The sequence below is a fragment of the Pelecanus crispus genome, chromosome 9 (assembly GCF_030463565.1).
Source record: "Pelecanus crispus isolate bPelCri1 chromosome 9, bPelCri1.pri, whole genome shotgun sequence".
In the NCBI taxonomy this organism is placed as follows: Eukaryota; Metazoa; Chordata; class Aves; order Pelecaniformes; family Pelecanidae; genus Pelecanus; species Pelecanus crispus.
The window spans coordinates 36,983,934-37,011,778 of record NC_134651.1 but is presented as its reverse complement, the minus strand read 5'-3'; the positions used below and the strand labels follow the sequence as shown (position 1 = coordinate 37,011,778).

General features: G+C 44.9%; 1 protein-coding gene across 1 annotated transcript in view; it reads right to left on the bottom strand.

Moving 5' to 3' along the window:
- The window catches only part of COL27A1 (collagen type XXVII alpha 1 chain), a 195,937-nt gene that overhangs the window by 100,085 nt on the left and 68,007 nt on the right, over positions 1–27,845 (bottom strand). The window contains exons 6-12 of the mRNA XM_075716921.1: positions 24,229–24,282; positions 22,140–22,193; positions 16,799–16,843; positions 15,869–15,922; positions 13,417–13,461; positions 10,980–11,033; positions 9,705–9,749 (exon numbers count right to left, since the gene is read on the bottom strand). Coding sequence (XP_075573036.1) covers positions 9,705–9,749; positions 10,980–11,033; positions 13,417–13,461; positions 15,869–15,922; positions 16,799–16,843; positions 22,140–22,193; positions 24,229–24,282 — 351 coding nt within the window. The remainder of the gene's footprint in view (positions 1–9,704; positions 9,750–10,979; positions 11,034–13,416; positions 13,462–15,868; positions 15,923–16,798; positions 16,844–22,139; positions 22,194–24,228; positions 24,283–27,845) is intronic.

Below are 27,845 nucleotides of genomic sequence, written 5' to 3'. Positions count from 1 at the left end.
CTGAGTACCTGAGGTTACTTGGCCAAGTTACACAGTAGGTAAGAAATTCAACAATAAAACCCCTTCACAGCACAATTTGTCTCGCCCTGCAGAGCTAGGGTTTCTGCCCATCCTCAAGATGGGATGGAAAAGGGTCAAAGTGATAGGAAACAGAGAAGAAAGCTCAGAGCAGCATGATTGCTACAACAGCCAGGCCCAAGACAACACTCAGCAGCAAATCCCCATCTTTGCCAAGACCTGATCATCCTTAACACACCGTCTGCTCTGCTGGCAGAGGCACCCCTCCCAGCCTAGGCTCACAGATCTCTGGGGTGATGGGTGGTCCCCCGGCACTTTTTGGCCTGAGCTGTGAAAGAAACTTAGAGGAGGAGACAAATGGAAAGAGCAGCTTCAATTCAACTAACCCCATGCACCCTAGCCCAGTATTTGAGCTTGGCAACACAAATATTAACAGTCTTTTGCACATTAAATGAGACCAAGGCTGGTGGCTGTGGCACCGAGGAGGATATTTCAGCACCCATACAGTCTCCAAAGACCCAAACCAGGTTGTGAAAGCTATCCCAACACAGCCCTGTGCACAGCAGGAAGCAATCAATCTTCTAAGCCCCTAATGAAAAAGAAAGTGCTTTCTTTCCATGGGGTAAGCAGTAGCAGTTTAAACCACAATAACAGTTCCAGTGACCACAGTGTCCTAATTTATTGGATCTCACATGTCTGTAAAAGCTATTTTTTCAGTGCCTCTCCCCTCCTGTCTGAGCCTAAAGGACAGAGATGTTCCCTAGTAACAAAACTAGCACTATTCAACCGAAACAAGCAGCCTAGGAATTACAAGCAGATTTGTTATCCCATTTGTTTCATTCCTGTAAGCAGCACTACCTCTCCTCTCCCATGCATTGCTCCAGCAGCCTGAGGAGCCCAAACTGAGGGAGAACGCATGGGGCAGGAAGCTCATTTTATGGTGCTGGCAGACAGGCAGGTCACAACTGGCAGCCCATTACAAGAGACTTGTGAAAGAGATTAAAGAGCCCAGCACATTCAGAGTCTCCTGACCTCCCCAAAGTGAGTGCAGAGGGATTTTTGGTACAGAAAATCCACCGGTTTTCAGGGTGCAGCTGTTTTTCCAGGAAGACTGGTCCCTGGAAGTTATGCTCAAGAATTGGGGTGGCAAAGAAAACCACCCTAGTGAAAAATACTGAGCCGTACATCCTGCCCGCTCTGTGGGTGGGAGGGGACATGCAGAGAAGGACCAGGACTGGGAAGGTGTGGCAAATAGCAGCAGAGGTAGGAGGAAAATGCTCGACTAACATGTTCTGTTGGCCAAGAGCCAGTGGGGTCCTCCTCCACAGTGGCTGAAGTCAGGTATGACAAAACTTTTGGCTCTATCTTACAGCTGGGAAATACAGAGAGGAGGTGGGGGAAAAAAGTCCGGCTGAATGGATTTCATATTATCTGAAGAAGAAGTTCAATGAAAGAAGCAAGATGAAGCTTGAAGAGGAGTTGGAGAAAAAGCATACCAGCAGATGCTTTGCACTAAGCAAGCTCCAGGTGCTTCTGTGCTCTCCTGTCCCCACCCCAAGCAGAGCTTTACAGTCGTTGCACAGTTTGTCCTCACTGCACTTGGTGAAGCTGAGGAATCACTATTAGAGAGGGAACTGAGACAAAGAGAGGTGCAACCTGATTTATCCCAGGTAACACTGAGAAGTCCAAAGCTGAACCAGTAACTAAATCTCTATCTTTGACATCCTACAATAGTGCTTTAATTCCTTTTCATCTGCACTCCCTGCAAAGGGCATCCTTTCATATGCCAGGAGACTCCTGCTGAGAACAACCAGACATAGACAGGACACTGGAACCAGCTCCTCCTGCATCAGGGGACTACATCCCCCTCCACCTCCCCTTCCTTTCTTCCTCTGCTTAAAACAAACAGAGCAGCCTGCCCTTTCTTGTTGTTGTCAGCCAAAGGGCTGCTCCTGGGCTGAGCAGACGCCATCACTTCTTGTCTCTTGCCCCTGGAAGCAGCTGTCCTCAGGGAAGCAGAGACCGGTGAGATGCACCATGTCCTTTGCTTCCCCAAAGCCTTTTCAGGTGTGCGCATGTGGGTGTGTGTGTTGTATGTATACAACATCTGATTCAGTTTAAAACACTTTCCCTCATGGAGTAAGGGAGGCAGTCTGGCAGCTGCTGCTCCGAGGAATCCTGGCAGGTCTTCACGCCAACAGAATCCTTCTCCAAAAATAGGATTTTATTTTCCTGTTGGCTGAAGGTAAAGCTGCTCAAACCAACCAGCCCTCCTGTCTTGTCTGCGAAAGACTCTATTTGCCAGTTGGCTCTGGCCAGGTGAATCACTGCCCAGGAGTCTCCCCAGGGATGGAGCTTGCAAGTCAAACAATTTAAACAAACAAAAAAAAAGGTGGTGGTGGGGAAGCAGGGCTGAGGGTGAGAGAAGGCATTCACTGGAAAAAAAGAAGGAGAATAAAATAAACAAGTGTAGCTTATGTTGGCAGCTTATGCCTCTGAGAGCATTCTTGGTGGAGAGAGCAGACGTGAGCCCCTCCACAGGTGGGTGCAAAGGCAGGCAGGCTGGCTTAGACCCAGCGCTGGTTCTTAGAGCGGCGAGAGTCACCCTAAAGGGAGCCTGGCAAACCCTGTGCTCCCGGCGCGCCTACTCACTAGTTTTAATTCATTCAGCTATGCAAGAGCTTTTGACTTCTGCTCAGTCTAAACCTGTGACTGTGACAGCTTTCAGCCCTGCCAAGAAGGGCGATGCCGTCCTCAGCTGGGTATGGGACTGATGGTCCTGCTGCAGTTCTGCTCCTGTCATGCAAGCAGAGGTTTGCTCTCTCTCCCTGGGAGACTTCACAGCTCCGTGTCACATCCTCTTTGGATAAAGATTTCATGGCATTTTTAAACATAACTATCCCTCCATCTGTGGGAGCACAACCCTCCAGGGCAGCCCATTCCACCCAAACATGAGCAAAAGTCCCCTGAAGGCCCTTCAGCCAAAGGGAAGTTAGCTGACAGCCCCTCCACCCTCTTGCCCATCTGCTTTGTTCCTTTTACGCTCGTATATGATCTCTTCCCCCATCTGCGAGGCTCTAACAGAGTGCAGATTACACAGACCCAATTACCTAATGCTGAAGAGCACTGAATCTGCCACCACTCCTAATTATTTATGGCCAATATTTCCAAATCAAGCAGCCTCCTATTTAAGAAAGTCAAGCAGCTTTGGTGATTGAAATGTTTTCAGACTCAAAAGTGATAGCTGCATTATTTTTTCCTTATAATTTCTAAAGAAAATAATTTTGGGGCTTTGATCTCATTTCTGAATGAGCATTTCCCTGAAGGAAGAAAGATGCTCTTGTCCTTAGGAGACCTTGGTTCAATTCTTCACGAGCTTTTTGAATGACCATGGACAAGTCACTTAGGGACATTCTTGGAAACAAACCATCTTTGGGTTTCTTTTCTTTCAGTAGAAGTTATGAGCCTTGGCACCTTTCAAACCCTTTTCCCTGTATTTTCAGTACTTTGTTTTGCCCGTCCTTTAAAAAAATGAAATACATGCTAATACTGTCCACCTAGCCAGGTTATTTGGATGATACAATCATGAATATAGGAACACGTGCTGATATCAGAGTGGTAAGTAACCATGCAAGCACCTCACCACAGAGATTTGGGAAACTCCAGACATGTGGAACACAGCTCAGGCCAAAAAGAGATGGTGACATTTGCTCTGGGCTCACGCCTGCATTTCAGAGTGGTGAACCAGGCCCAGCGGGGAGGAGAGACCAGCTGCCCAGTTTCAGTGTCCAACTTAAGCATTAAAAAAGTCATGATTGCTCAAACCAAGTCTATTTTAAAAAATTAGGTTAATAAAGAAAAATTATAGCAAAGGATTGACTTAGATGGCTAGCAGGAAAAATCCAATTAATGGGCTAAAACTCCTTGAGTAACAGAGGAGTTTTGTTGATTATTAATTTTCAGGACCTCTACTTGACTTTTCATGCAAACAGAATGATTAAAAGCATATATTTTTTTTTAAATCAATCAGTTCCTGAAGAAGGTACCAAACTTTTTGGTGCTATGCTGGGGTACTGGTACAAGACAGAGAGAACCACCCGAAGTCCTGTCCTTCAACTGCTACAGGTCATTTGTGCTCCTTCCTGCAGTTCATGTTGTGGATTTACCTGTACAAATAGGTCCTCAGCCTGTGCATTTCTCCACTAACTTTAGCTGGCCACATCTGAAAGTACATCTTTATATGCACAGCTGAATCTATATACAACTGAACCTGAACTGGGACCCCAGCTGGGAAGGAATGCTTTATGGGTTGGAAGATGAGTTCACCAAGTGCTCAGGTGAATCAGGCCTGAGCAGTGAAGCTATGTGGAAGAGTAAATATTTATTTTCTGAGGATATATATATGGATAACATAATTTAGGATCAGTTAAAAAATCATTCCCATTTCTTTCAAATCTTAGGAAATGGCTTGTGGACCAACACACTGAACTACCACCTAGCTAAGTGGGAAACCACAGTTTATCTCTACTTCTTTAGAAATTTTTCAACGTTAATTACAGTATTTCTTTAAAATGTTTCTCAGTGTTTAAAGAGAAGTATGGCTCCGTTCTTCATCCTTTTTTTGGTAGGTAACAAGATCTCAGTGACAAAAGAGACATGGCTGGACCCTTAGCAGCCCATGTGAGCAATTATACTCAGTGCTGTAGGTGAGAGCTCTTAGGGTGTATGCCTATGTCATGTTTCTCATGAGAAAAGCCATATGGGCTGCCTCTTTGCATGCCCAGGGAGCCCACTCAAGTCAACTGGAGTTTGGCAATTATTCATTAAAGAAGAGGTACTTCGAAATGCTGTTACCAGTTTCCCAAATCTCAACTTGTGTGGTGTGGAAGACTCTCGCTTGGTTCACTCCAAATGCAAGGAAGGACCCCAGCTGCATCCAAAGCAGAGAAAAGATTGGAGCAAGAAGAGAGGAGCTGTTTATCAACTTAGTCCCTACAGAGAGGAGCAAAATTTATTTTCTCAGTAATTTGCGGTTATGCCAGCCTTTCCAGACACATGGCAAAACATGTTCCCCCGCATTGTTTGCACGGACAACAGCTGAGACTGTGTAACTTGGCAAAGCCTCATGCACTTACATTCACCACTAAGTTGTCTTAGCCATATATCAGAACGTTGGGGGAAGCTGAACCTTCCTAACCCAAAAGCAGCCCTGCTTTTTGCTATCTAGTGTCTCCCACAGGGCAATGTCTTTTCATATGATGCAACAGCCTACCCGTATTGCTGGGGAGTGCAGGGGTATCACACGCACTTCTAACAACTTTATCAGACGAAAAAAAGAAGAATATTTTGAGACTTGGTGTTCACTGGAGGCAGGAGTTAAGTCATTATAAGTCAACATGGAAGAAGACAGTAGACATGAAAAATAGTCTGGCAAGAAGGCGCTGCTGCATTACAAGCTGAGAGCTGGCAAGGGGGACCCCAACTGTGGTCAGCTCATGGAAAACGGATGCCAGATTCGGCAGCTTGCCACTGCGTTGATGCTCACAACAAATACTGAGGCTACGTTAGAGTGGCTGCCAGATCACTGCTGGCTCTCACAACCTCCACATTGTGGCTGACAGGCAGAGGGAAGGGAGACTTCTGGACTCACCTATGCACTGATCCCTAATACTTAAAATCCACATGCCACTTTATAGCAGCTCTTCCTTGATATCTGAGCAGTAATCCTTGGCATTTACATGCTAAGTTTCAGCTACTGAGCTCAAAGGAGAGCCGAGTGTGTTATCCCTGTTTTGCACACAGCCAAGAACAGCCAAACAGCTTGTCTGAAGTTGCATGCCATGGGAAGAAACCAGGTCCTGTATCCTCTTTCTCCTCCTGTGCAGTCACCAAGCAATACAGCATCTCCCCACCTTGCCTTGGCAGACTCCAGCCGTTCTCACAGGCAGAGGTGTCAGCCTATCTGGCCATGCACCCTGAGTGCAAACCCTCCCTCTGTGCTTGCTGCTTACACAGTCTACTCCACCTGTCAAGCTATCTCCTTGAAGAAGCACTTAGGCAACATGTTGGTGCTTGCCAAAGGCTGCACAGAGCCTGATGGCAGACCCTGTGCTGTCAGGAGGCATTTGCCTCCCTTGCCTGAGGTTAGCAGGTGGGCAGGAGCCCCCACTATGCCACCCAACAGCTGGCGGGACACAGCTGCGTATCACTCACAAACACGAGCTACAGGAGGACAAAAGAAAGGACAGTAACGATGAGCACAGCTAGACAGGAAGGGAAGCCGAAATGCCTGCTTGTGGTATTAATGACTTGCTCATGCTACTGTTACCTAAACCTTCCAGCCCTGGGAATGGCCTGATCCTGTGCTGTTTTGTAATCCAAACTGAAGGGCCCTTTGGGCCCGGGCTTTTCTTTCATGAGGTGTTTGCACGGTACCTGACACGATGAGGCTCCGAGTGTTCAACTGAGCTCCAGGCATGGGACCAGCAGCACCAACAAGTTCTCAGAAGTATACAAGGGAACTTCAGCTGTGTGTGGCTAAATTGTGAATAGATCTCAGACAAACCCAAGAATTACTAAGTATGTCTTTGAATTAAACTTTGCTCCTTCCTTTCTATCCTTTTAAAAATAATACTACTAATAAAACACCTTGTAAGGAAAAATCAGGCATGAGATAGCACAGCTGGCACAGTATTGATACTCTACATGAAAAAAAGAGATACAAACACCCATCAATAATGAAGATGAACAAAAAAAAAAAGCTCAAAGCTCTTTGGATACATTTCCTGTAAGTTCCCCTTTAAGTCTCTCTTACAGGGCTTGAGAACTTCTGAAAATATTACACTCTATTTGAAGTTTAATATAATCTGCAGTGCAGACATTTCTGATTGTAGCTACCCATCTCCCACAGCACAAGAAAAGCATATCACTTTCAGCTTTGCACTCCCTGAATGATGACTAGCTATCTCCTCTTCCTGTGGGTTACCTCCTTCAGTGACAGTACACCTCCTTTCTAAAGATGAATTAGGACTGATATATTGCCTATGCATGCCAATATAGAAGGTAACAACAGCTTCTCTCATTCCTTCCCCCCAGCATGGTGCCGACCACAGCTCTGCTGCCCTCATAGCAATGGGACCTTTTTTAGCTTCTTTTTTTTTTTTCCCCAGATGCTCAACTGAACACCATAAAAATCCACAAAACCCACATAAAAAGCCATTCTTTTCAGCCACTGCATTGGCGGGACCGAAGGTTTAAGCAACCAGTTGCTTCAGCTCCAGGCCTCCAGCCTACCTCTAAAACAGGCAGCAAATCTGGAGACGTACAGGCTCATGTTATTTCAGTCTCCCTAGTGCATTGTACTTTAATCGTAATTCTGCCCCTAGCCCACCCCAACCCTCTCCTTGCTCAAGAGTTTGCCACAGCCCATACGTTAGAAATGCACTCGCCTCCTACGTTGCTGGTGCACTGCAGGGAGAGCAGAGCGGGAGGTGGAGTCAGCTGTTTCCACGACAGATTCACCATGTCCCTCACAGCTCTGCAAAACTTAACTTCCCTGGAAGGGTTTCAAGATCTGACTCATGTCCAGTTCTTCTATTTTAATCATTCCCTCTTACATCATTCTCGGAGGCCCACAGTGTCACATGCAAAAACCCTCAGCCCCCCGCTCCTCCTCTGCTGAGCACTTAATCTGTTGCCGTCTCTCATCCCAAATAAAACTAGGTAGAGAAATATATTTGATACCAGCTCCTTCTCTACTCTCCAGGGCATTTACTAGCTTTGGATGGTAGCAAATAACAGCTTCCAGGAGCTCTCCATCTCAGCGACAACACTGAAATAGAAGAGGAACAGTAGCTGCGCGGGGATGCGAGAGACCAGAAAAATCACAGCAGGCTCACTGACACTGCAAACCAGCTGGGAGACAGCACAGGCCAGGAGATAAGTGTTGGGAAGGGAACTAAGTCAGCTGGTTCCTACTTTCCATTCTCCCAGTGACTTCCTGAATAACTCTGGATGTCACTTAATCTTTTTGTTCATGCTCGGAAGTACAAATCATCAGCATCTGTCCATTCAAGATTTCTTATTAAACCTGATATCATGAAATGGGGATGGAGCCAAAACTCTCTGAAAGAGCTGAGTAGAACCAAGGTGCTCACGTGCAGCCGTTTAATCCCTTCTCTAGATCCCAGCCTAAATGCCTCCACAGTTGAGAGATTCCCTGCTGCTCTCAGGGGAGCCCCTTGTTTGTAACAGTGACTGCCAGACAAAAACTCTTGCTTGGAAGATTACAAATGCTAGCCAAACAACAGCTGGAACGCTTTGAGCCTCCAGCATGCTCTTTGCAGAAACAAGGCAGAGAGCAGAAACCCTGTACCTAACGACAGTTGCTTTGTTTGTTTTACTCTGGTCAATGAGTCATCGTTACATCGACTGGCTCTCTGCAATTATTCATCACAGAGGTTTCTGGTGCAACCAGCAGCTTACAAAACCATAAGATCTGGTACAGATTTCCGCTACCCCCCAAAAAATCTGCTTGACCTCCCCCCATCCCAGGGAGAGAACAACAGCCAGCCGGGATGAATATGGCACTGTCGGGACATTTGCATGGCTTTTACTGTGAGAACATCAGCAAGTGGTAGGCGTGGGACTCCTGGAAAGCACGTGTTTGCATGCAAGGGTGACAAGGGGAAAGCACTGGATTTTTCCATGTGTGGGTGAGTGGACATTTTACAAGGAGCCTGTGAGTACAATGATGTCAGGAGATCGAGAGAAACTCAGGCTAACATGAAGGACAAGGTGCAAAGGCAATGAGACACACCAGAGCATGAACGTGCCTGATCTCTCTGCTGACTCCTGGAGCAAAAAACTTTGTACATTTTGCTAAAGGAAGCACATGCAATTGCTTGGAAGAAGGCTGATGTGGGAAAGGCTTTCCTTTCAGTACTTTCCCTGTTTCCCCTACTAATTTCAGTACTTTTCCCACCTGCTTTAATTTTGCTTTTTGCTACAGTCAGCACAAACCCCCTTCTACGCAGCTCTCTCAGTTTCCAGCTTGTATTCAGCCCTACCTGCAAACACCTCTTCCTCCTGGCCAAGCTCTCAAATCTACCTGGTCTCCTTGCTGCTCAAACATGTCTTCATCTGATCTGTTACTGCGTTAACTCTGTACCACCACCAAGGACAAAAAGGTTTCTATACAAAAGTGAACTCACATTGTACAAGCCAGGATAGTACAAGGGTTGGAGAGAATCACAGCAAAAAGAGGTAAATGTGATGGGACTGGTGGGAGCACAGAGCAGTAGATGTAACAGAGTGAGCACAGACACCTGGGACACTGCAATCATGATGGGGAATTAAAAAGTGCCTTCAGGGAAGGGGATGGACAGAGGGAGGACAGGGGAACACATTGCAGAAGAGAATCTGAGAAGTGCAAGATCCAAGGGAGCATAGAGACTGTGAAAAAGAAGAAAAATGCCTGTGAAGCGAGCAGAGCATGGAAGAAAGAAAGAGAACAATATTTGTATCTTCAGTTTTCTTCCTGCTTGAGAAAAGCGACATGGAAAGGTTTGTTTGATCTCCCTATTTAGTTCCCATCAGAAGATATGAAGGAACCCGGCCAAAAGCCAGATGTTTTGTTTCCAGTTTCATTCAACAAGGTCTGCATAATAGACGAGGAAAAACTTTACCGGCCTACCCATCTTGCCCCTCTTCCCAGGAACTCCAGGGATCCCCTGCAAGGAAAACACACAGAGGAAAAAAAATTATAGGTCTGGTTGAGAAAGCAAACAGCCAACCAACAACACAAAACAAAACTGGAAGAGAAAGGGGAACGCAAAACAGGCTAATGACTGTGGCATTGTTCAGGAATCAAAATGTCAGCTACTTGCAGTCAGCTGCGAGAGCAGAAGACAATTAACCTTCACCCACTAACTACGGCCCTCCCTGAGGACACATGCAGGCATCATCCACACCCAGGGCAACAGGCTGAAGCTGTGCTTAGCAGGAGCAGTCATTAAGCTACTGGTCTGGAACCGAATGAAGGCCACTGCCAAGGCACTCGCTGCAGAACTTCTGTTTATGTTTCTTATTTAGTTATACAAGCATTAAATCAGCGACTCTAGTATAGGGTACTCCCCTCCCAGGCAGGCACACACACACTCCCACATGCTCCCGAGGCATCTCTTGTTTCTGGAGCTTGCATTTGAGGGAGAAAAAGCTGGAATAAAACAGTCTTCATCTTACAGTGACCTTCCTTAGGAGCTCTTGCAGTGGGAAGAGGGGGTCCTTGGATGGGTAGAGATCAGGCAGGTGGGGGGACATGGGGTAGAAGAGCAAAAAAGCAAGGGAAGTCCTGCAAAGCTCTGAACACATGGGTTTGGAGAAGGCACAATGAGAAGGATGGGGGGAAGTGAGGACACATGGGAACAGCAGCCACAGCTGCCTGTCCACAGGCCCCAGTCTTGACTGCCTAACTTGACGCAACTGGAAGGAAAGCCATTGTCAGAAAGCCCCAGGCACTGTCCCTTCCAAGAGCCAGGCTCTTTCCAGACACCTCCAGTTGGACACCCAAAATGCTGGGACATTGAGGCTGGGATGTCACTCCTGTGGGAGCAGGGAACTTCCATGTACATTCTCCCCCCCAGCCCCATCCCACTAAGATGAGCTAGTAAGGGTGAGGAGGAAGGCAGGTTTTTCAGAGAAGGAAATACAGAAAAACTCCTCTCTACTCAACAGTAAGGTCTGATGATCCTGTCTGAAGCCTAGGTTTTCCTGACCTGAACACCAACAACATACATGGACACAGGTCTTCATGCAAGGGTAGAAACAGGCTAAAGGAGGCACAGTTAAACATTAGGCATGCTTGCCTCTTTCCTCAGGAACAAGGGATAGAGAAGGTTAAAACAGGCTCTGAAGAACGGTATTCAAGCAAGACACCAAGGTTTTCTTCACAAAATACTCACTCGTTCTCCGTCAGCCCCTGGTAGCCCAAATAATCCTGGGAGACCAATATATCCCTAAAGAAAAGAGGAAACAAGTAGTCAAATACATTTCTGCACTAGCAACCAGTCAGTCTGTCTTTCCTGAACAGCAAAGCATCCTCCAGCGTTGGTCAATGGCAGCCGTGATGAAATAAACCTTGAGGCAAGTGTATATGCCCATGGACTGCATGGTGCTGGCTTCCACGATGTAGTCCAAGGGCACATACCCTCACACCAGGGATCATGAGGACTCCAGGCAAGAAGAGGCCAGCAAGAAGAAACCTACCTGGGCTGGCTCCGAGTGTACCTGAGGGAAACGGAGCTTGGTTCAAGGTTAGCAAGAGTGATAGTAAAAGTAATCCAGATGCCTACACCTCCTTTCGTCTCTCCAAGGGCTCTTTCCCTGCCTTTGGCACTCATTCCCAACTCTGCTGTGAAAATGTCCTGTTGTACCAAGATGTTTCTGCTTGTCTTGTGATACATGGTGGTCGCACACTGCAGCCCCTTCTCACGCAAACACCACCTTCTCCTGGCATGCAGGGCTGCCGACCACCCTGCTGCTGAGAGGAGCCAATCAGTAACAATTCTGCCTAAAGCCTTTCCCTGCAAACTCTGTTGCACCACCAAGACCTTTTGCAAACACTTTGTCAAGCCAAGCACCGAGGGCCCTGCCAGGGCATGGAGAGGCTGAGTGTGCCATTTCAGGCTCTTAGGATTGGCGTACGAGGCTCAGCTTGTACACACGTACATATCCTCTGACACCCAACTGTAAAGAAGCCTCCTTTGCACCAATGTGTTTCACATAAAATCTGCTCCTTTCACACTCATCAGCAGGCGTGGCGTTTTCAAGGACGTGACATTTCGCTACGGCCCTGGGATCCTGCTCCGACAGGACACAAATGCTACATTTCCCTTCCCTTGCAACAATTGAAGCCTTGTGTTTAATCCTCTTTGCTCAGCAGTTAGTACAAAGTTACCTTGTGTGCTGGTCCTTTGCAAAGGACTAATTTGTGCCAAACATGCAGAATCAAGAGGAAGTGAATTTCAGCAGGGAGCCCCCTCAGTGGCACCTCACTGTTACAAGAGCCAAGCGTTAACACTGATTTTCTCTCATCTTTCTTTCTCCATCATTGCTAAATCTCTTACTGTCAACCCCACCAAATTTTTTCACCAGTCCATTGTTCCCTTTAGGTTGCGCTTCCTTTAGGGGTGATACCTAGCCGGGAAACATGGCTACATTAAAATGATGCTGTCTGCCTTTTCCTCCTGAAGACAAACTATGTAACGCCTGAACTACTTCCTGCAGAAGAAAAAATAGAGGTGAGGGATGGAGAAGAGTCCACAGTTGGCTCCCTCAATCCACAGAATGCAGATATCTCACCTTAGTACCCATTTCTGATTGACTGCAATTGAACTGAGAAATGGCTTTCTTGGGAAGCTATAAATATTTCAGTCCTCAGCACTCGGGGGTGCAAAGTGGAAAATAATTTTCAAGTCTTACATTCTGCAGATCTATCGCATGACAATTACATGAGGTCCTGGTTAGGCCAGTGAAACAGATGCACCAGGGAAAACTTTATCACTTGCAGAATTGAGCAAGCTGTGCTATCTCAGATCTTCCTCTGTCCTGCAGGACATTGAATGTGCCATCTCCCTTCCCAGCTCAGGAATACTGCTAGCTACAGGGTCAGCATTTGTTTATTCCTTGCAGTTTTGCAAGTGATGAAAGCCAGCTGGTTAAATTTACTGCATATAGAGAAAGCATCACATGTTAGGGAAAGGGGGGATTTTATTGGCTGAGAATCTCATTGTGAATTTATAATTGCAGGAAAAGAATAAAATGTGATTAACGAGAGTCTTAATTGGTAAAAAAAAAAAAAAAAAATATTTTGCAGTGAGAGTAAACCCCCAGCAACTCAATTTGGTGAGCAAAACCAGGCAGAACAGAGATATTAATGTTAGTACTTGCACATGGCTTCAAGATGCTGGCTTACTATTCTCCATAATGATATAAATCACTCCCAAACTCAGGACTATACCCAAAAGAGCCCATATTCAGCATGGTCAAAGACCGCTGAGCCACACTTATTGAAACTAAAGAGGCCTTTGGGAGATGGGGCTTGCAGAAAGTTCAGACTTTGTTAGAAATTTGTATGCCATTCTTTCCTCTCCTGCAATGTGAGCTCTGAGGGGTTGACTTTGTATCATCAGCACTATTGGTGAACTTTGATCTTGGTACATTACATGTTTAATTTAAAAAATTTAGCAGTGCTTCAATAAACAAGCGACGTGCAGTTCAAATCCCCTGAATCCAACAAATTAAAGGAACTAGTCTCAGGATTGCAAAATTAAGCATAAAGTTTCTTGAGAAGCCTTTGGTAAAAACAAGTAGAGAAAAGACAAATGAAAGGCTGCTTACCCGACTGCCTTTTGGACCCGCCTCCCCTATGGGGCCAGGTAAGCCCTAGAACAGAAGGGAAAAAACAAAGACAAATGTGGACAGGCTTTAACTTAACCTTATGAGCAGTGCCAAATCCCTAGCACTGTCCCTGCATGGTTCTGCTTTCAGTGCCGAGTCCAAAGCGTATCAACAAAGGAGAAAAAAGGACAAAATGATACAAATAACAAATCTCCCATTGTTGGGGAGCTGAGACTCTGCAGAATCTGAGACCGCTGCACATAGCGAGCCTTCCCCAGGGCTGAAGTAGAGATTTCTGATCATAAAGACCAAAAAGGCTAATGCAGCAGGGTGCACAGAGGTAGCATTACACTTCAGATGCGACGTACAGTGATGCTCTGTACCCAACAGCTCTTGATTAATTTTCCTGCCTAACTGAACAGATGCATAGCAAATGACAAATGTATTTCAATACTTGTTTAGGGAACACAGGCCGGCCCTGATGCAGTGAGAAAGCCCCTCAAATTTCTACAGCCTACAAAGTCACTTCGCAGTGCAGGTACTGCATAACTCTGACCCTTTGCAGCATCAACAGCTATGGAAAGAACTGAAAATACATTCCTCATTCTACTTCTATGCCTACTGCTGCTCAATTAAAGTACTGTGAAAAAGAACCCTGTAAAAATGCATAATGAATTTTCATGTTTATTGTCTTCTAGCAGGTTTCCAGGTCCATTTTTTTCTACTTTCAAATGTTGTTGGGCTTTTTTGGAAGGGGGGTAGGGGGGAAAGGGGCTAAGTCCATGTTTTCTTTAGCTGGCAGCACCGCACACTCAGCCTGGGATCTGAAAGTCAGGTTGTGCTCTTTCCTGGCTCATGCATCGTTGCCAAAGATTTCAGCCATCAGGGTGAAGTTAACAATTCTGCCTATGATGTGCAAAACAGAGCCAAGCTCTCTCTCCCGTAGCACTGCAGAGCCAGCACAGCTGACAGGAGTAACAAGTAGTAAAATCTCAGTAAAGTAAACAGCTCTGATGCTGGATACACACAGCATTCAGATATGCTGAAAAAAGCTGCCTTAAAAAAAAAGTCACTTTCCTGACCCAAACCACATTTTAAGAAAGCACTTTTGTTCTTCATATGTCAAGCGCAAAGATTTCACCCTGCTTATCTGATGGGCAGAACACTGCTGTGAATTGCTAAACAGCATTCATTAACCTTGTATGACCAATATAGCTTGGACCACTTCATATTAGTCATCTAACATACATTCACACCTAAGAGATTCTTTGGCATGCAAATCTCTAACAGTCTTTCAGAGTATGAATGGAGCATTTAATCAGGTGCATAAAACTCTCATCCAGTTCTATCTTCCATGCTCTCCAGTGCATATCTGTATATTCCACCTAAAATTTGCGAAGTGAGGTATCAATTTAATTTCAAATTTGAACTAGTCTGAGGCAGAGGGAATGCAGACTAGTTCTGCTTATCTAGTTCATGTTTAGTCCAATAACCTGCACATCTGGGTAAAAACTCACATACAAACTTGTGAGAAGTCTGAAAGACTCATGACAGACTGCTTGGGGTCTTTGACGTCTGCCTAGCCTCTTAGCTAGGTACTTAAATATAAATGTAGCGGAATCCAACATTAATGTGTCCATTTTAGAAAACCACAACAAACTCATTTCACTGTAAAATGTTACAGGGCCTGGTCTTTTGCCCTCCAGCAGATTCCATTTAGGGTCTTACAAATTATTCCTCTTAATTTTCTTCCTGCTACTCAGCATCTCACGTCAGTAACACAATAAAGTGTCCAGTCCTGATCCATTTTCCTTTGCACGCTCCTCCATTCCTAAAGTTGTCTTTGTGCTTTTTTTTCAGAATGAAAACAAAGACTTGGTTTTCTTTCATCACCTTTTCTGCAGCTGCAAATATGATTTTTTATGTTTTTATGTTATTATATGTTTTTTTAATTAATATGTATATTTTACATTTTATGTATAAATCTATATGTATGTATAGATATGATTATGCTACTGAATTTTACTAATGAGAGTTCATCTAAATCTTTTCTTTAGGTAATACACCCTCTTCTGTCCCAGATTTCTAACATGTTCAACATTAGATGTAAAATGTGCCTAAAAGTGAAGGGTTAGCAGCTTGCAGGCATGTTTCTCTGCTTTGCTGTTTAGTTTTTTTCCCTGTTGTTATACTGAAGCAAAAATTTGTCAGATTTTGCTATAGAAATTCAGGTTTTAGCCATCATAAAATATGTTCTAACAACCTTAGTGTCCTCCAGAGTTGAAAGGCCATGTCATTGATACAGCATCTTGAGGAGGGAAAAAGGAAAGTATTCAGACATTCTAAAGGTCTGCACTGTCTTTAGTGGGACATGTATTTAGCAGGGCATATATTTAGCTACCTGCACACCCAAATCCCTAGTCTGTGCACAGCACGATGAGATTTACTGCACCTGCCTGCCAGGATAACCTTTGGCACCTGGACTTCCATCTGGTCCTCGTTCGCCCTTTGGAAAGAAAAAAGAAAAGGCACAGAAGGTAAGGTGAATGTCACACTTGGGAAGCCTTTTTAGCTGCTTCATTCTTTGAGCTGGGGGCAAAAGAGGGTAGAATAGATTAACCTGATGCAAATTTATAGAGAGGAAGAAAATATTAAGGGTAGACAGTGGAATAAATTAATGAGGGGGAAAACACACAGAAGCCAAGTCAATAGCATCCATGCATGAAGCAAGTGTTTCTGTTTCTCCTTCTCCCTCCATCTGCAGTAAAAGTAGCAGATAGTTTGAAACAAGAAGGCTAAGAGAAGGTGTAAGGCTGCATCTATATCTGGCATATGGAACCGTTTTACTGGTGGGGGAGCACTGCCAAAATTCTTCAAAACTAGATGGATTCATGTATAATATCCTTTAACATCATTGCTAACAGGGCCTGCTATTCATTGCCTTTTTTTTTCCTGAACTGCAAACATCAGACTTAACCAAATAAAGAGGGGGGAGAAAAGGGGAGAGGGAGAATGGGAGGGGAATTACATGTTAGTACTTAATATGATGTGGTTAGTAAACTCCAGGTGAAATTAATGTAAAAGGAAAAATAAAGGGGGAGTAGGGTAGGCTGGTATTTCTTCCACCACGTAAACTTAACATGGTTGAGCAATAAAAATTAGAAATTAAATTTAGAAACTCCAAGGCAGTCTCCTCCCACCAACCTGCTGATGCTCGGTCAGTGTATGTGCACAGCTGCCGGCAGTACAGGAGTTCATTGCGCATCCCCTGTGTGTACCAATCTGCCCCTGGAAGGAGCTGGCTGTCCACGATCCAAACTAGCATCAGTCAGCAAATACATCCCTCTCTAAATGTTCAGTGTTGGAAACTGGGAAAACCTACCTGGTCTCCAGGGTGACCTGGTGGTCCAGGGTAGCCTTTATAACCCTGTTGAAATAGGATGGAAGAGAGGAATGAGAAAAAAAAAAAAAATCTAGTTTTGGTTTGAATTTCTCTTTGCAGGTGGGAGTAAAGTTCTGAGGAGAAGCAGCTCTTTAGATATGGGATAGCACTACACAATCACGCAAACTTTTAATGTGTGGCTTTGTGCTTGCATCACCCAAACCCTGCCAATCTTCCCCAATCTTCCCAGACTCTGCTGCAACACAGTGCAGCAGCAGCAGCCTGCATCCGCTGGGGTCTGGCCTGATGGTTACTCAGGAATGACTTGTTCCATGAACAGACTTAGAGTTGTATCTATGCTCAGATCTATTTGTAATCTACACCTTTAGCAAAGCTATCCTTGATCCTTAGGAAACCACAGGCTTGTAGGGTAAAACGTTGGCTTTGGGCAAGTTGGGGGACTACACAACATGAGTCACTCATATTTCAGAGTGCTCACTTTCACTTTAGAACTTGAAATGCCATAAGAAACACCGAAATAACCATTTACTGTCACAGGAAACTTCAATTTTGTTTCTAGTTTCTGTCTACCTTCCAGCTTTTCTAATCTAATTATTACAAGGTATGACAAGATCCACAGTCCTTCAACATGAAGCTACTTAAAATGGTGAGCAAGCTGTCTCTTAACCTGCTCTCTGCTGAACTAATTAGAATGAGTTTCTTAATCCAGCTTGCTAGCTGGCAAATGTTACAGGCTTCAAATCACTCTTGCAGGTCTTTCATAAACCTCCTTCAGTTTTTCAGTTTTGGGTTTGGTTTTTTTTTTTTTTTTGAGAAGCAGACACTGGAGTCAGACAAAGGTAGCCTGTTCAACTGCGGACTGATCAGTATGTATTTTAAGAGAGTTTGCTTTCTCCAGGATTTACCTAGAGCTCTCTTCAAATACTGAGTAAATTCTGCAAGTGACAGGTGCTTCAGAATTTTTTTTTCCCTCTCCTTTATTATCTTGCTTCAGCTGTTTAAAACAAACTCGTTTCCATCAAGTAGAGTCAGAGCAGATTAGAAGATTAAATTCAGTTACAGAGATGACTGTTTAGCTGGGCTACCAGCAAGATTAAAAAAAAGGGCAGAAAATTCAACTTGAAACAAATGGAGAGAGAAAATAAACAAGAAACAAGCCTTGCACAAATACTACAAAAACAACAAAATGCTTTCAGGGTGGGTTACAACTGCTAATCGTAACTCAGTCTCTGCTACGCACCCTGTCCCCGGCCAGGGCTCCCGGCACGCATTGCCTGTCTGCAAAACCCACAAGGGAGCACCCCTTGCTCTGGAAGCCATAACCAAACCCTGGCGTGGCTGAGGCCTTGGCCTTTCGCTTCACTCACCAGATGAACCCAGGCCTGTTTCTGCTCCCAGGTCCACACCTCTGCTTAACGGCTTTTTTATTCTTCCCATGGGCTATTCTAGACCTGCAGCCTAAGCCTTTGCTGGCGGAGGTATGCAATGCTCTCAGCCATCCTGGCTACTACCCACTCCCCTTTGCATTCCTCCTTGCTCATTATTTCAGACATTTTGGCCTGGAAAAACGTTGATTCCCTTTTCATTGATTCTCTCCTTCTTGGCCTTGCTGATGTATCACAACCTGGTCTTTTGACTGAGCTGCACCCCCTGAGAAGGTGGTGGCTGACCTAGAAGACCATCTGGCTACTGGCTGGCCCTTATTTGAACCGCCTAGAAGGTCCTGAGTGCTCTTGGTGCATTTCAGCCAGTGGCTCCTACTTAGAAGTGTCTCAGCAGCTCTTGGAGCAGGACCAGCAGACGGGACTCCCTGCCCCTCTCCAGGAATCTGCCCCAGGAGATCCTCTTTTGCTTATCCTCTCCCTGGCTCCTCGACAGAGGCTCAGCATCAGCAGAAAGGAGGGGGCATGCTCCACCCTGGTTGGGGGTCTAACCTGAAGGTGAAGGCACATTGTGAAGGTCCAGACCCACCTGGGTGTGGAAGGCCCAGTATCAGTATCACCCATGCCTGGAGCGTGGACCAGCAGGGCATTGTGCAGACAGAGAGCGTCTGTTCTGGCCTGTCCCCCCCGGACAGAGCTGCCAACAGAAACAGCCCTGGGTTCAGCATCTCCAGACGTGCTGGGATTTAGCACGGAGCCCATGGGGTTTCCTCCTGGGGCCTCTGCCCAGCTCCTCCAGCCACAGCCTGGAGCAGGAACTACATTTGTCTCCAGACAGCTGGAGCACCTACTTCCATGGATACAAAAACTTAGACATGTCTCGCTCCCTCCACTGATAAGAAAGAGGTGCCTGTTCCAAATCATTCTGCTCTGATTGGGTTCCTGCAGGACAGGCACTTCAAGCCTGCAATGTCCACCCAGAGCAGGTGGTTAGATGATAGCCCCCTGAGATGCTCAAAGCACGTCCTGAGCTAATATGTGCACTAAGCACTGCGTTGCTACCTCTATAATGGTGAGTGAATGGCACAAGTTAAATATGTAGACACTCTACTACTGTTGCATCCTATTAAATATCCTTCTCACTATATATAATGAGCTCTGGGAAGCTTTGAATGTGTGTGTGTTTATAGTATACTGCAGTTATTTCTGCCTCAGGTTAATTATAGTGAGGAGAAAACAGAAAAGCTTGTGTATGCTAAAGTTGGCTGCAACGTGAAAGTATTTACCTGCTAAAACCCTTTTCAAATAGCACTAAAATGACAGGGCAGAGGGTATGAAAACAACTGCATTTGCTCTTTTGTCTAAACACTTCCTGATGATTACAGGGTGCTCAGCACAAAGGGCTGTGATTTAGAAAGGAAATTGCACTCCAGTGAAGAATTTACTCATCTGTGATGATATTTATAATCCACTCTCCTAGCTAAAAAGGATCATCCTGCACTTTGATAGGAAATGTGAAGAGTAAAGAGACCAGTGAATGAGATCTGCATGACAGGATGTGTTTTGAAGCACTGACCAATTCCCAGCTCTGTCTTTACTCTCTGAGTGACTTTAACAAAACTTTTTCCCTCTCACTGCTGCTTTCTTCTACAGTCTTGCACTTTGCTACCACCATTTTCTCCTCCACAGCTAGGAGGCTGGGAGCAATGATGCAGTTGCTCTCCTGAGATGTATCTGCAAGGCAGCTGTAGTCTGCAGCCTACAACCAAAAGCCAACAAAGCCCACAGACACCTCGTAAGCACCAGAGGGAAGGGCAGAGCGGACAGCCAAGTCCCGCCACCATTCCCAAGAACTGCTGGTCAGCAAAACCAACATTTGCTCTGTGTGGAGAGGATGAGAATTACATCTGCTCCTTGAAAGGCAGTTTCATATACTTGTAGCTGGGTGCAAGCAAAATGACTTAGGGGGTGCTCTGAGATCAGACTCCCCAACCCTACAAAGAGCAAAGGTCTGCATCCACAAGGCAGGCACTGCAGTGTGAGCCACACTATCCAAAACCATACACTGCTTGGTTGTGGCTCCAGCTCATGCTGCTGAGCCAGTTGTTTCATTTAATGGGAAAAGTATTTTGTTTCCCCTGGTGAAATATTTTGCCTATTTGAAAGTTTCTACATGGTGTTTTCAGATCAAAGCCCTTCGAGTTCTTTTCACAGTCCCTCCATGGAGTGAGCAGGAGGGATGTCCATTTCCAAGGCGTCGCTGTTTTCTGGTAGCAAAGATGTGTTGCCCACCTTCAGCCAAACACCCGCGTATTTTCACTGGGAGAATGCCAGCAGGGAATCCAGATAAAAAAAGATTTTTTCCGAACATTTCTCCAACAGCTGTAAATTTTTTCTTAATGCAGGATGCTAATAAAAGCCAGGTTACACCAAAAACACTGCCAGACTAGTGCTACTGGGAGGTGGTTTTTTTAAGCTGCACCAAAGGAAAAATTTCAGCATCCAACTTGCTCCTTACTTGAAGAAACAGAACCATATCCCTGCCTTTGCCCTGTCCTGGGGGAGCCGAAATCAGATGTGAAGACCATGTGCTGAACTCAGGAATGTTTGTTCAATCTCCTATTCCTTCTCCATTTTTTTCACTATGAGTCCTTGCACTCCTGACATTGCATTTTGCTGGTCGTAACCACCAGGTTTTGTTTTATGAGCTGTTACACCAGGAAAACGGTATTCTTTGCACCCTATTTGTTAGAACTTGTTTGTGACAGCAAAACATCGGTAATTAATCACTCTATTGCTCCTAGCTCCACACAGCACCCCAAGCATGACCAGCCTTGGGAGCAGAAAAATGAACACAACCCCTACTTTTGGCAATTTCATTCCAGTATAAAGCATACAACAAACAATTATGGAGAGGGAGGGTTTCTTTCAGCCTCCTCCACACCTTCTTTCTGTCCCCAGAGTCTTAAGGCATACCTGAGCAGGTGTTTGTGTGCAGCTAATTGGTCTGAAGAACAGTATATCTTCAACGGCACATTGACTGATGAAGTGATTGAAACAAGATGCTAATTTTAACTGTTCAGCTTAGCTACGTCAGTATTGGCTTGCTAGGAAGGGGAGTCGTGTCTGCTGAGCCCAACTATCAAACAGGTCCCTGCAATAGGTCCAGCTTCCAAAAAACCAAACCCACCTACCAACACAGCCTGGAACTGGAAGGTCAGCTGAAGTGTCCTTGATATATAAAAGATGTGAGCTCAAGGTATGGATTGCTAAGGTATTGCTGTGCAGGCTTGCATGCATAAATACAAGCACACACACTGCTGCAACATGAAGGCAGGGATGGATCTTGTGCTCTAACCCTACACGGCCTTTTCTAGGCATAGGTATGTTGGTGATGTTAATGAAGTTGAAACACCAATATAGAAGCAAATAAAGTAAAACCTGGCTAGTGCTGCCAGTCTCCAAGCAAAATAGAGGGAAGGCATGCAGATACTTTGTTTGAAAGGTGCTTTACCAGGAGGGACAGTCAAGGTTTCCTTGGGATGCCTAAACCTGTTCTGAATCCAACCTTTGAGTATTGATGCTGGTTGTAGATCATTTAGTTAACATATTGGCTGAACCAGACCTAAATTCAGCTTGCTGGTGAAGACCCAGTGTCAGGGTGTAGAGGGATGATGCTGTGCAATGGGACAAGGAATACAAAAAAAGGAGCAGAAACCTGGATTCAGAATTTCATTTCATACTCCTACATAGTCTTGCTGATACAGCATTTAGGCAATTGCTTCAGCCTGTATCCCAGTTTATACACCTGTAAAACAGGCATAAGACTTTTTTGTTGGATACTAGGACTTAATTAAATCTTTTAGGCAGAGTTAGAGGAGAACATTTTAAAATAAAGAGAGTGATGTAATTCACTAGAAAAGAACATATATTCTTACCTTCCTACCAGGTGGTCCAGGGAACCCAGTCAAACCAGGCAAGCCCATGTCTCCCTGTAGGAAGCAAGCAAGTTGAATTAATTTTCAGCAACATTTTCCCTATGCCTAGCATACTGTTACTGAAATTATTTTGCTGACAGTAGCACCCAACTATTGATATTTCTGATTCTAACTGCAAGCCTTCAAAAACTGAATGGGTAACAAGTGTAGATTTAAACATCATCTCTATTAACTGGGTCATATAAATAATAAACCCAGTTAATTAATGGCAGCTGCTGATAGAGTCCAGGTTTTTGCCAGCAGAATGAATGCTTTTTTTCAATGATCTCATTCAGTCACATGCTTCATTTGCCTTTTGATAAGCATCTAAATCGCCAAGACAAGAAAATTTTAGCTTTTAAATGCAACAAGAACAACAGGTACCTCCTGCCAAATCCTGTGACTGTTCTCACACTATGCTACTGCACTGGCTCAGCCCACAGCTCCTGTTCAGATGGCGCTGATGGTATAATTATTTAACCTGCCTATATGACATGGCTCAAACCTTTGCAGGCTGCTGGTGGGAGGTTTTTTTCAGTGGCCTGTACTTCTGGAAAGGGATTGCATCACATCCCAGCTGGCATACCCAAATCATCATAGGAACGGAGAAACGCTTTGCTGTGAGATCTCTTTACGCATCCAGTCCATTTGTACAAGCCCATTTTGGCCTCCTCTGATTAGGATCAAGAACCCCGTTAGAGTCTCTACCACTGTACTGTGCCTGCTTACTGAAAATGTATTTGGAGTATCTAGCTTGAAAATTAGGCATCACTCCAAATGCCTGCTGGAAACTCCCTGTTTCTATTACTGCTAACAGGAATAAAGCCTTGTTAACATGAGCTAAAAGTGATCTGGCTCTCTCCCTTTCTTACACTGAGCATGCTTGCAAGAAAACGGTTCCAGACTCTGCGGGTGGATGATTTCCATGTGATGCCATTCCAATGTAGTGTACCAGAAATTTCAAAAGACATCTCGTGCTGTTAACTTAAAAGCATCATTTCAGACTTAGCCATCTCAATGTTTTCTAGTGTCACCCTCCATCTTGCATGTGTGGCTTGCTGTGCTTCATCAAGGCATCTGGTTTCAAATGAAGGGCCTAAGTTCTTCACGGCTGATGCTTTCTATTAGCTGTGCATTTATAACAAGGCTTATGGTGAAAGAAAGAGAACCAGGCTTCTTGCCCTGGACATGAGTTATGACGTATTGAGCACGCACCAATGAAAGAGCTAATTGAGGTAGATGTTGTGGAGACCTGATCACTTTTCTATTCATTTCTAGACTTCTGTGAGGCCTTGTTGCCTCAGTAAAAATCACTCAGCTGTGAAACAGCAAAAATGGGAGTTGTAACTTATTGAAAAGAATTAGCAGAACTCTGATCCTTAACAATTGCTAAATTCAGAAACCAGCTACACTTCCCAGTTGTATGCTTCATGTTGATTTGAGTAGACCTTGGTGGAAAGGCCTCTGGTTATCACATAGCAGGGCTGATGTGTTCGCAGTGCAATGGTCTGAGCAGCCTCCCTTTCTCCACCAGTGAGACAGCAAGGCTGCTCCCAGAGTACTGATCTGCTGTAGGCTGTGTATGTGATGCGAGGCAAAGCACTGTTTCTCAGCTCCTTGGCAAGAACACCCTTTCCTTTGCCTTCAAGGTTTTTACCGCTTACACTGGGATTGCTTCTTTCTACAGCTGCATGCCCAGAGCTGGCAAAGTGTGGCTATATCTTATATGTGCTAAGTTTAAACACCTAGCCTAAGTAGCCACATGCTTGCAGCAGCAGGGACTTAAGTTTGGGCTGCAGATTGTGCATAAAATGGATAAACACTTCGACAACAAAAAGCTGTGGCGGCAGGTACTTCAGTGCACTGTGGTCAATACCTTAGCTAACACTCTTTATTCCTGAATCCAGGGTCTAAGTCTTTATTTTCAGTCCTAAGTCTACTTGAGCAGCTGTGATGCTTGTGCCTGCAGTATGGGTTCACTCCAGGTGTATGCACAGGGCTTAAAGCGCACCATGGCCTTGACGCCTGTGCACGCTGGGCAACATCTTACCTTCTGTCCATTGCGAGCTTTTCCAGGCGACAACCCAGGATCACCTTTCTGACCCTGAAACAAAAAGCTTTAATTAATGACATAATCCAAGGACCCAGGCTATAGATGTGATTCTGCTTCCACCAAGCCTCTAAATTAGGAAAACATTTTGTTTTTTCTCCGTCTTGCCCCAACATCCCAAAGGTATTAAAGTCCCTGGGTATAGCTGTTTTTCTGGGGCTAGTTTTGGCGAGTGATTGCTGCTGCTAAAATGTTGAGTTTTAAATAGTATTTGACAGTATTAAATTGACTAAAGCAAGGATAACTGGAAGAAGGCACTGTCAGGACTTTTGATACTTATTAGACTAGACAGCTGTGATTTCTTCCTTGTCTACAACTACTGTCACAAAAATAATTACCAAGCCTATTACTGTAGCTAAACCATCCTTCTTAACAACTTGCTAGTTGCTGTTGCTTTTTTAACTGTGGGGAACAGATGAAACCACAGAGAAAGTTACACTAATTAGACACTACCAACAGCCAGAGCAATTGTGAGGCTTTCAGGCTGGCAGAAGAAAGAGGCACACTTTATCTTAACAACTGTGACAAGGGAAATTACAATTTAATACTGTGATCTTCTGATGAACACAAGCTGGAATTTCAGCAGTATTTGAACATCTAATTCCAGTAGATTCCTTTCAACATCCCAGCTCAAATTCTTAAAAGGTGGAAAGGTGACGTGTACCCTAACAGGGTGAGAGACAGAAGTAGGAAAAGCTAGAAGAGATTTGAAGCACACCAGATTCTTTTGGCAGGGGAGAGGTAAGGCTTAGCGCACAAAGAAGCTTAGGCCTGTATAACATCACTTCTGGTACAGCTAGGACACAAGTATCCCAATATCAGGCACTGGCCATTTTACACTCCTGGGATCATAAACAAGTCGCTTCCTCTGTGTGCCACATCAGCAGCACGGGATTCAAAACCAACCACCAAGCACATGACAGTTGTGAGAGTTAGTTAATGCTTGTCAAGCGAAGTGCTTGGAGGGAAGGTGAGACTCTACAAAGGACTAATAGTATTTATTAACTGGCATTTCTCATTAGCAGCACAAAGGTCTAGTTATAGCTAGCTGAGCAGCTTTTCCATGCAGCCTCATTGCGACTACATTTGACATATACTTCCCGCCTTGCACAGAGTGTAAATCTCCCTTCTCCTCCTCCACCACAAGCTGCAAGGTTCAGGGAGTGAGACTACTTGGCTATGGACTGTAGGGAGCACTGCTGATTCAAGGCAGATGCATCTGTACAAATTCTGAATGAAGGCTGCCTGGTTTCCAAACAGTAAATGAAGTCATGCAGATAATCTTGCTTTGCATGCAGCTGTTATCAGGGCAATTCTCCCACTCTTTGAGCTTCAGAGCAGTCAGTGGGTGCTACGACTGCTTGGAACAGATTAGAGCAGTCCTCAGGATTGCAGGGTATTAATTTCTACTCTGCAAAATTAATTTACTGCAGCAGGTAGACACCCACCACTCTCCCTAAATCTTGCCATGTGCTTAATACAATGACTTTGAGCCATGTAAAGGAATACAAGCCTCTTACATTTTTCCCTTGAAAGCTCCACGTCACATTAGCAGAGACTGTGCTTTGCATCATGGTTCTGTGTTCAACACTGCTAAGACCACCATACAGGTGGAGAACTTTGCCACAAGTAGGATCACACTTCTCTAAAGCTTAATCAGCAAGATGGCATCAGGACCAGGGGGAACAGATGCCTGGATGCTGAGGGCTGAAATTGTGGATTAATTGCCCAACTCTTTTCACACAGCAACCACAACATGGGAATTAGCTTAAGCCTTGTCCATCACTAAGCCTTGGCACCGTGCCCACAAGCTTCTCTCTTTCCCATCCCAACTGACTGAGCACAGTACTTCCTCTTGTAAAGGAAGAAATTTTCTTCTGTTTCTTCCCTACCTGGGAGAAGTCTAGAGCTGTGCAATTTAAACACCTCAGCTTTGCAATCCCACTAATAACACTTTAAACGTCAGTAAGCCAAACTGGTGAGTTATCTTGGAGCCAAACCATTCACTAAAAGGAAAATGAAATTTTTCCCAGTGCTATAACAAGACAGATTTATCCAGAGTTGCTAACTAAGCAAACTATACTAATGCCTGATGCCAAAAGCCTCCAGATGAGAGATGCAAACCCAACACTTGTAATGGCTTTCAAAAACACACCCTGTCTGACAGCTAACCCTTCTGCCAATCCCAAACTCTATTAGGGTATCCTCGGAGCTACTTCTAGTTGTCAGCAAAAACACCTCTCCTGCCCCCACCAGCAGCTTATGGGTCACACAGCCAGCCACAACCCTAGCCCAGCATATGTCTACAGCCATTTAAGAGGTTATCTACTCTAATCAGTCTTTGCTAACCAGATGCAATAGCAATTTTGCAACTGCCAAGGACAACAAACAGAATGCAAAAAGTGGCAAGAAGCCCCCTTTAAGTAGTTGCACATTATAAATTGCTGAGAAAGCACGATGGGCACAATTCTCAGGTGGCATGAATGGCTGTAATGCCACTGAAGTCAGTGGAACCATGCCCAAACAGGTCAGTGGGAATATGGCTCAACAGCTACATACAGCTCTGTGCAAAAGACCAACTTACTAAGTACAAGGGCCCACAAGTGCTCAGCTCCAGCGATGAGAATAAGGTGGACTCTGCACAGGACAGATTCAGAAACGCAGCAGTCCGACAACACAACGCTGATGCTCACTGATGCAATACAACTGGACAAGTGGCATGCACAAACACACACATCTCTGCCAGCTGCAATGCCACATCTCATCCCTTGTACGCAGCTGATTGCCTGCCCTTATGAGTGCTCTATTAATTCAGCTGATAAAAATTATGCTCCTGGGTTACTTCCTAAATGACAATGACTTGGTGTTAGTCATTGTTTCCAAGCTGTATCTGTCTGGGAAACTTCAGTTTCCTTTCTTGGATTGCTTGTTTTTTCCATGGTATTAACTGCTATCTAGGGAAGACCTAGTCCAGCAGCCACTTGAAGGCTCTCAGCAAGAGAAGTTCTAGTTGGGGCTGCTCTGCCTTGTCACCCAGGCTGAGCTTTCACAGGTCTATAATTTCAGCCATGGGTTGGGTCTACTAAGAAGATATTAGGTCCCAGGTGCAGGCTTGTCAAGCCTGGCAAAGGGTAGAGGCATTTAAAATGTAAGGGGGTGAAATATCAAATTTTTGTGAAAAGTCCATCTTCTGGGACTGGGGTAACACCAGAGAAATGAAGGGAAGGAAGGAAGTCAAAACACTGGGATCCAGTACATGCCTTCCAAAAAGTGCTTCATATGCAAAGATCTTGCAATCAAGGCTCTCCCTGCTAGAGGTGAAATTATGCCCAGGCCTGGGCTGAGCTACAGCTCTCACGTCCCATTGCAAACTTAATAGACAAATCATTATGTGGAACGGCCTAATCTTGCAAATGGTGGCTGAACAAAATTAAAATATATTGCACAGACTGATGACACCACTTCTCTGCTGCAGACTGTTACAGCTATCCATCCGCTGAGGGCTTCCTGCTGCCAGACTATGCATCAAGATGGAAGAGAAAGGCTTACAGGAAATT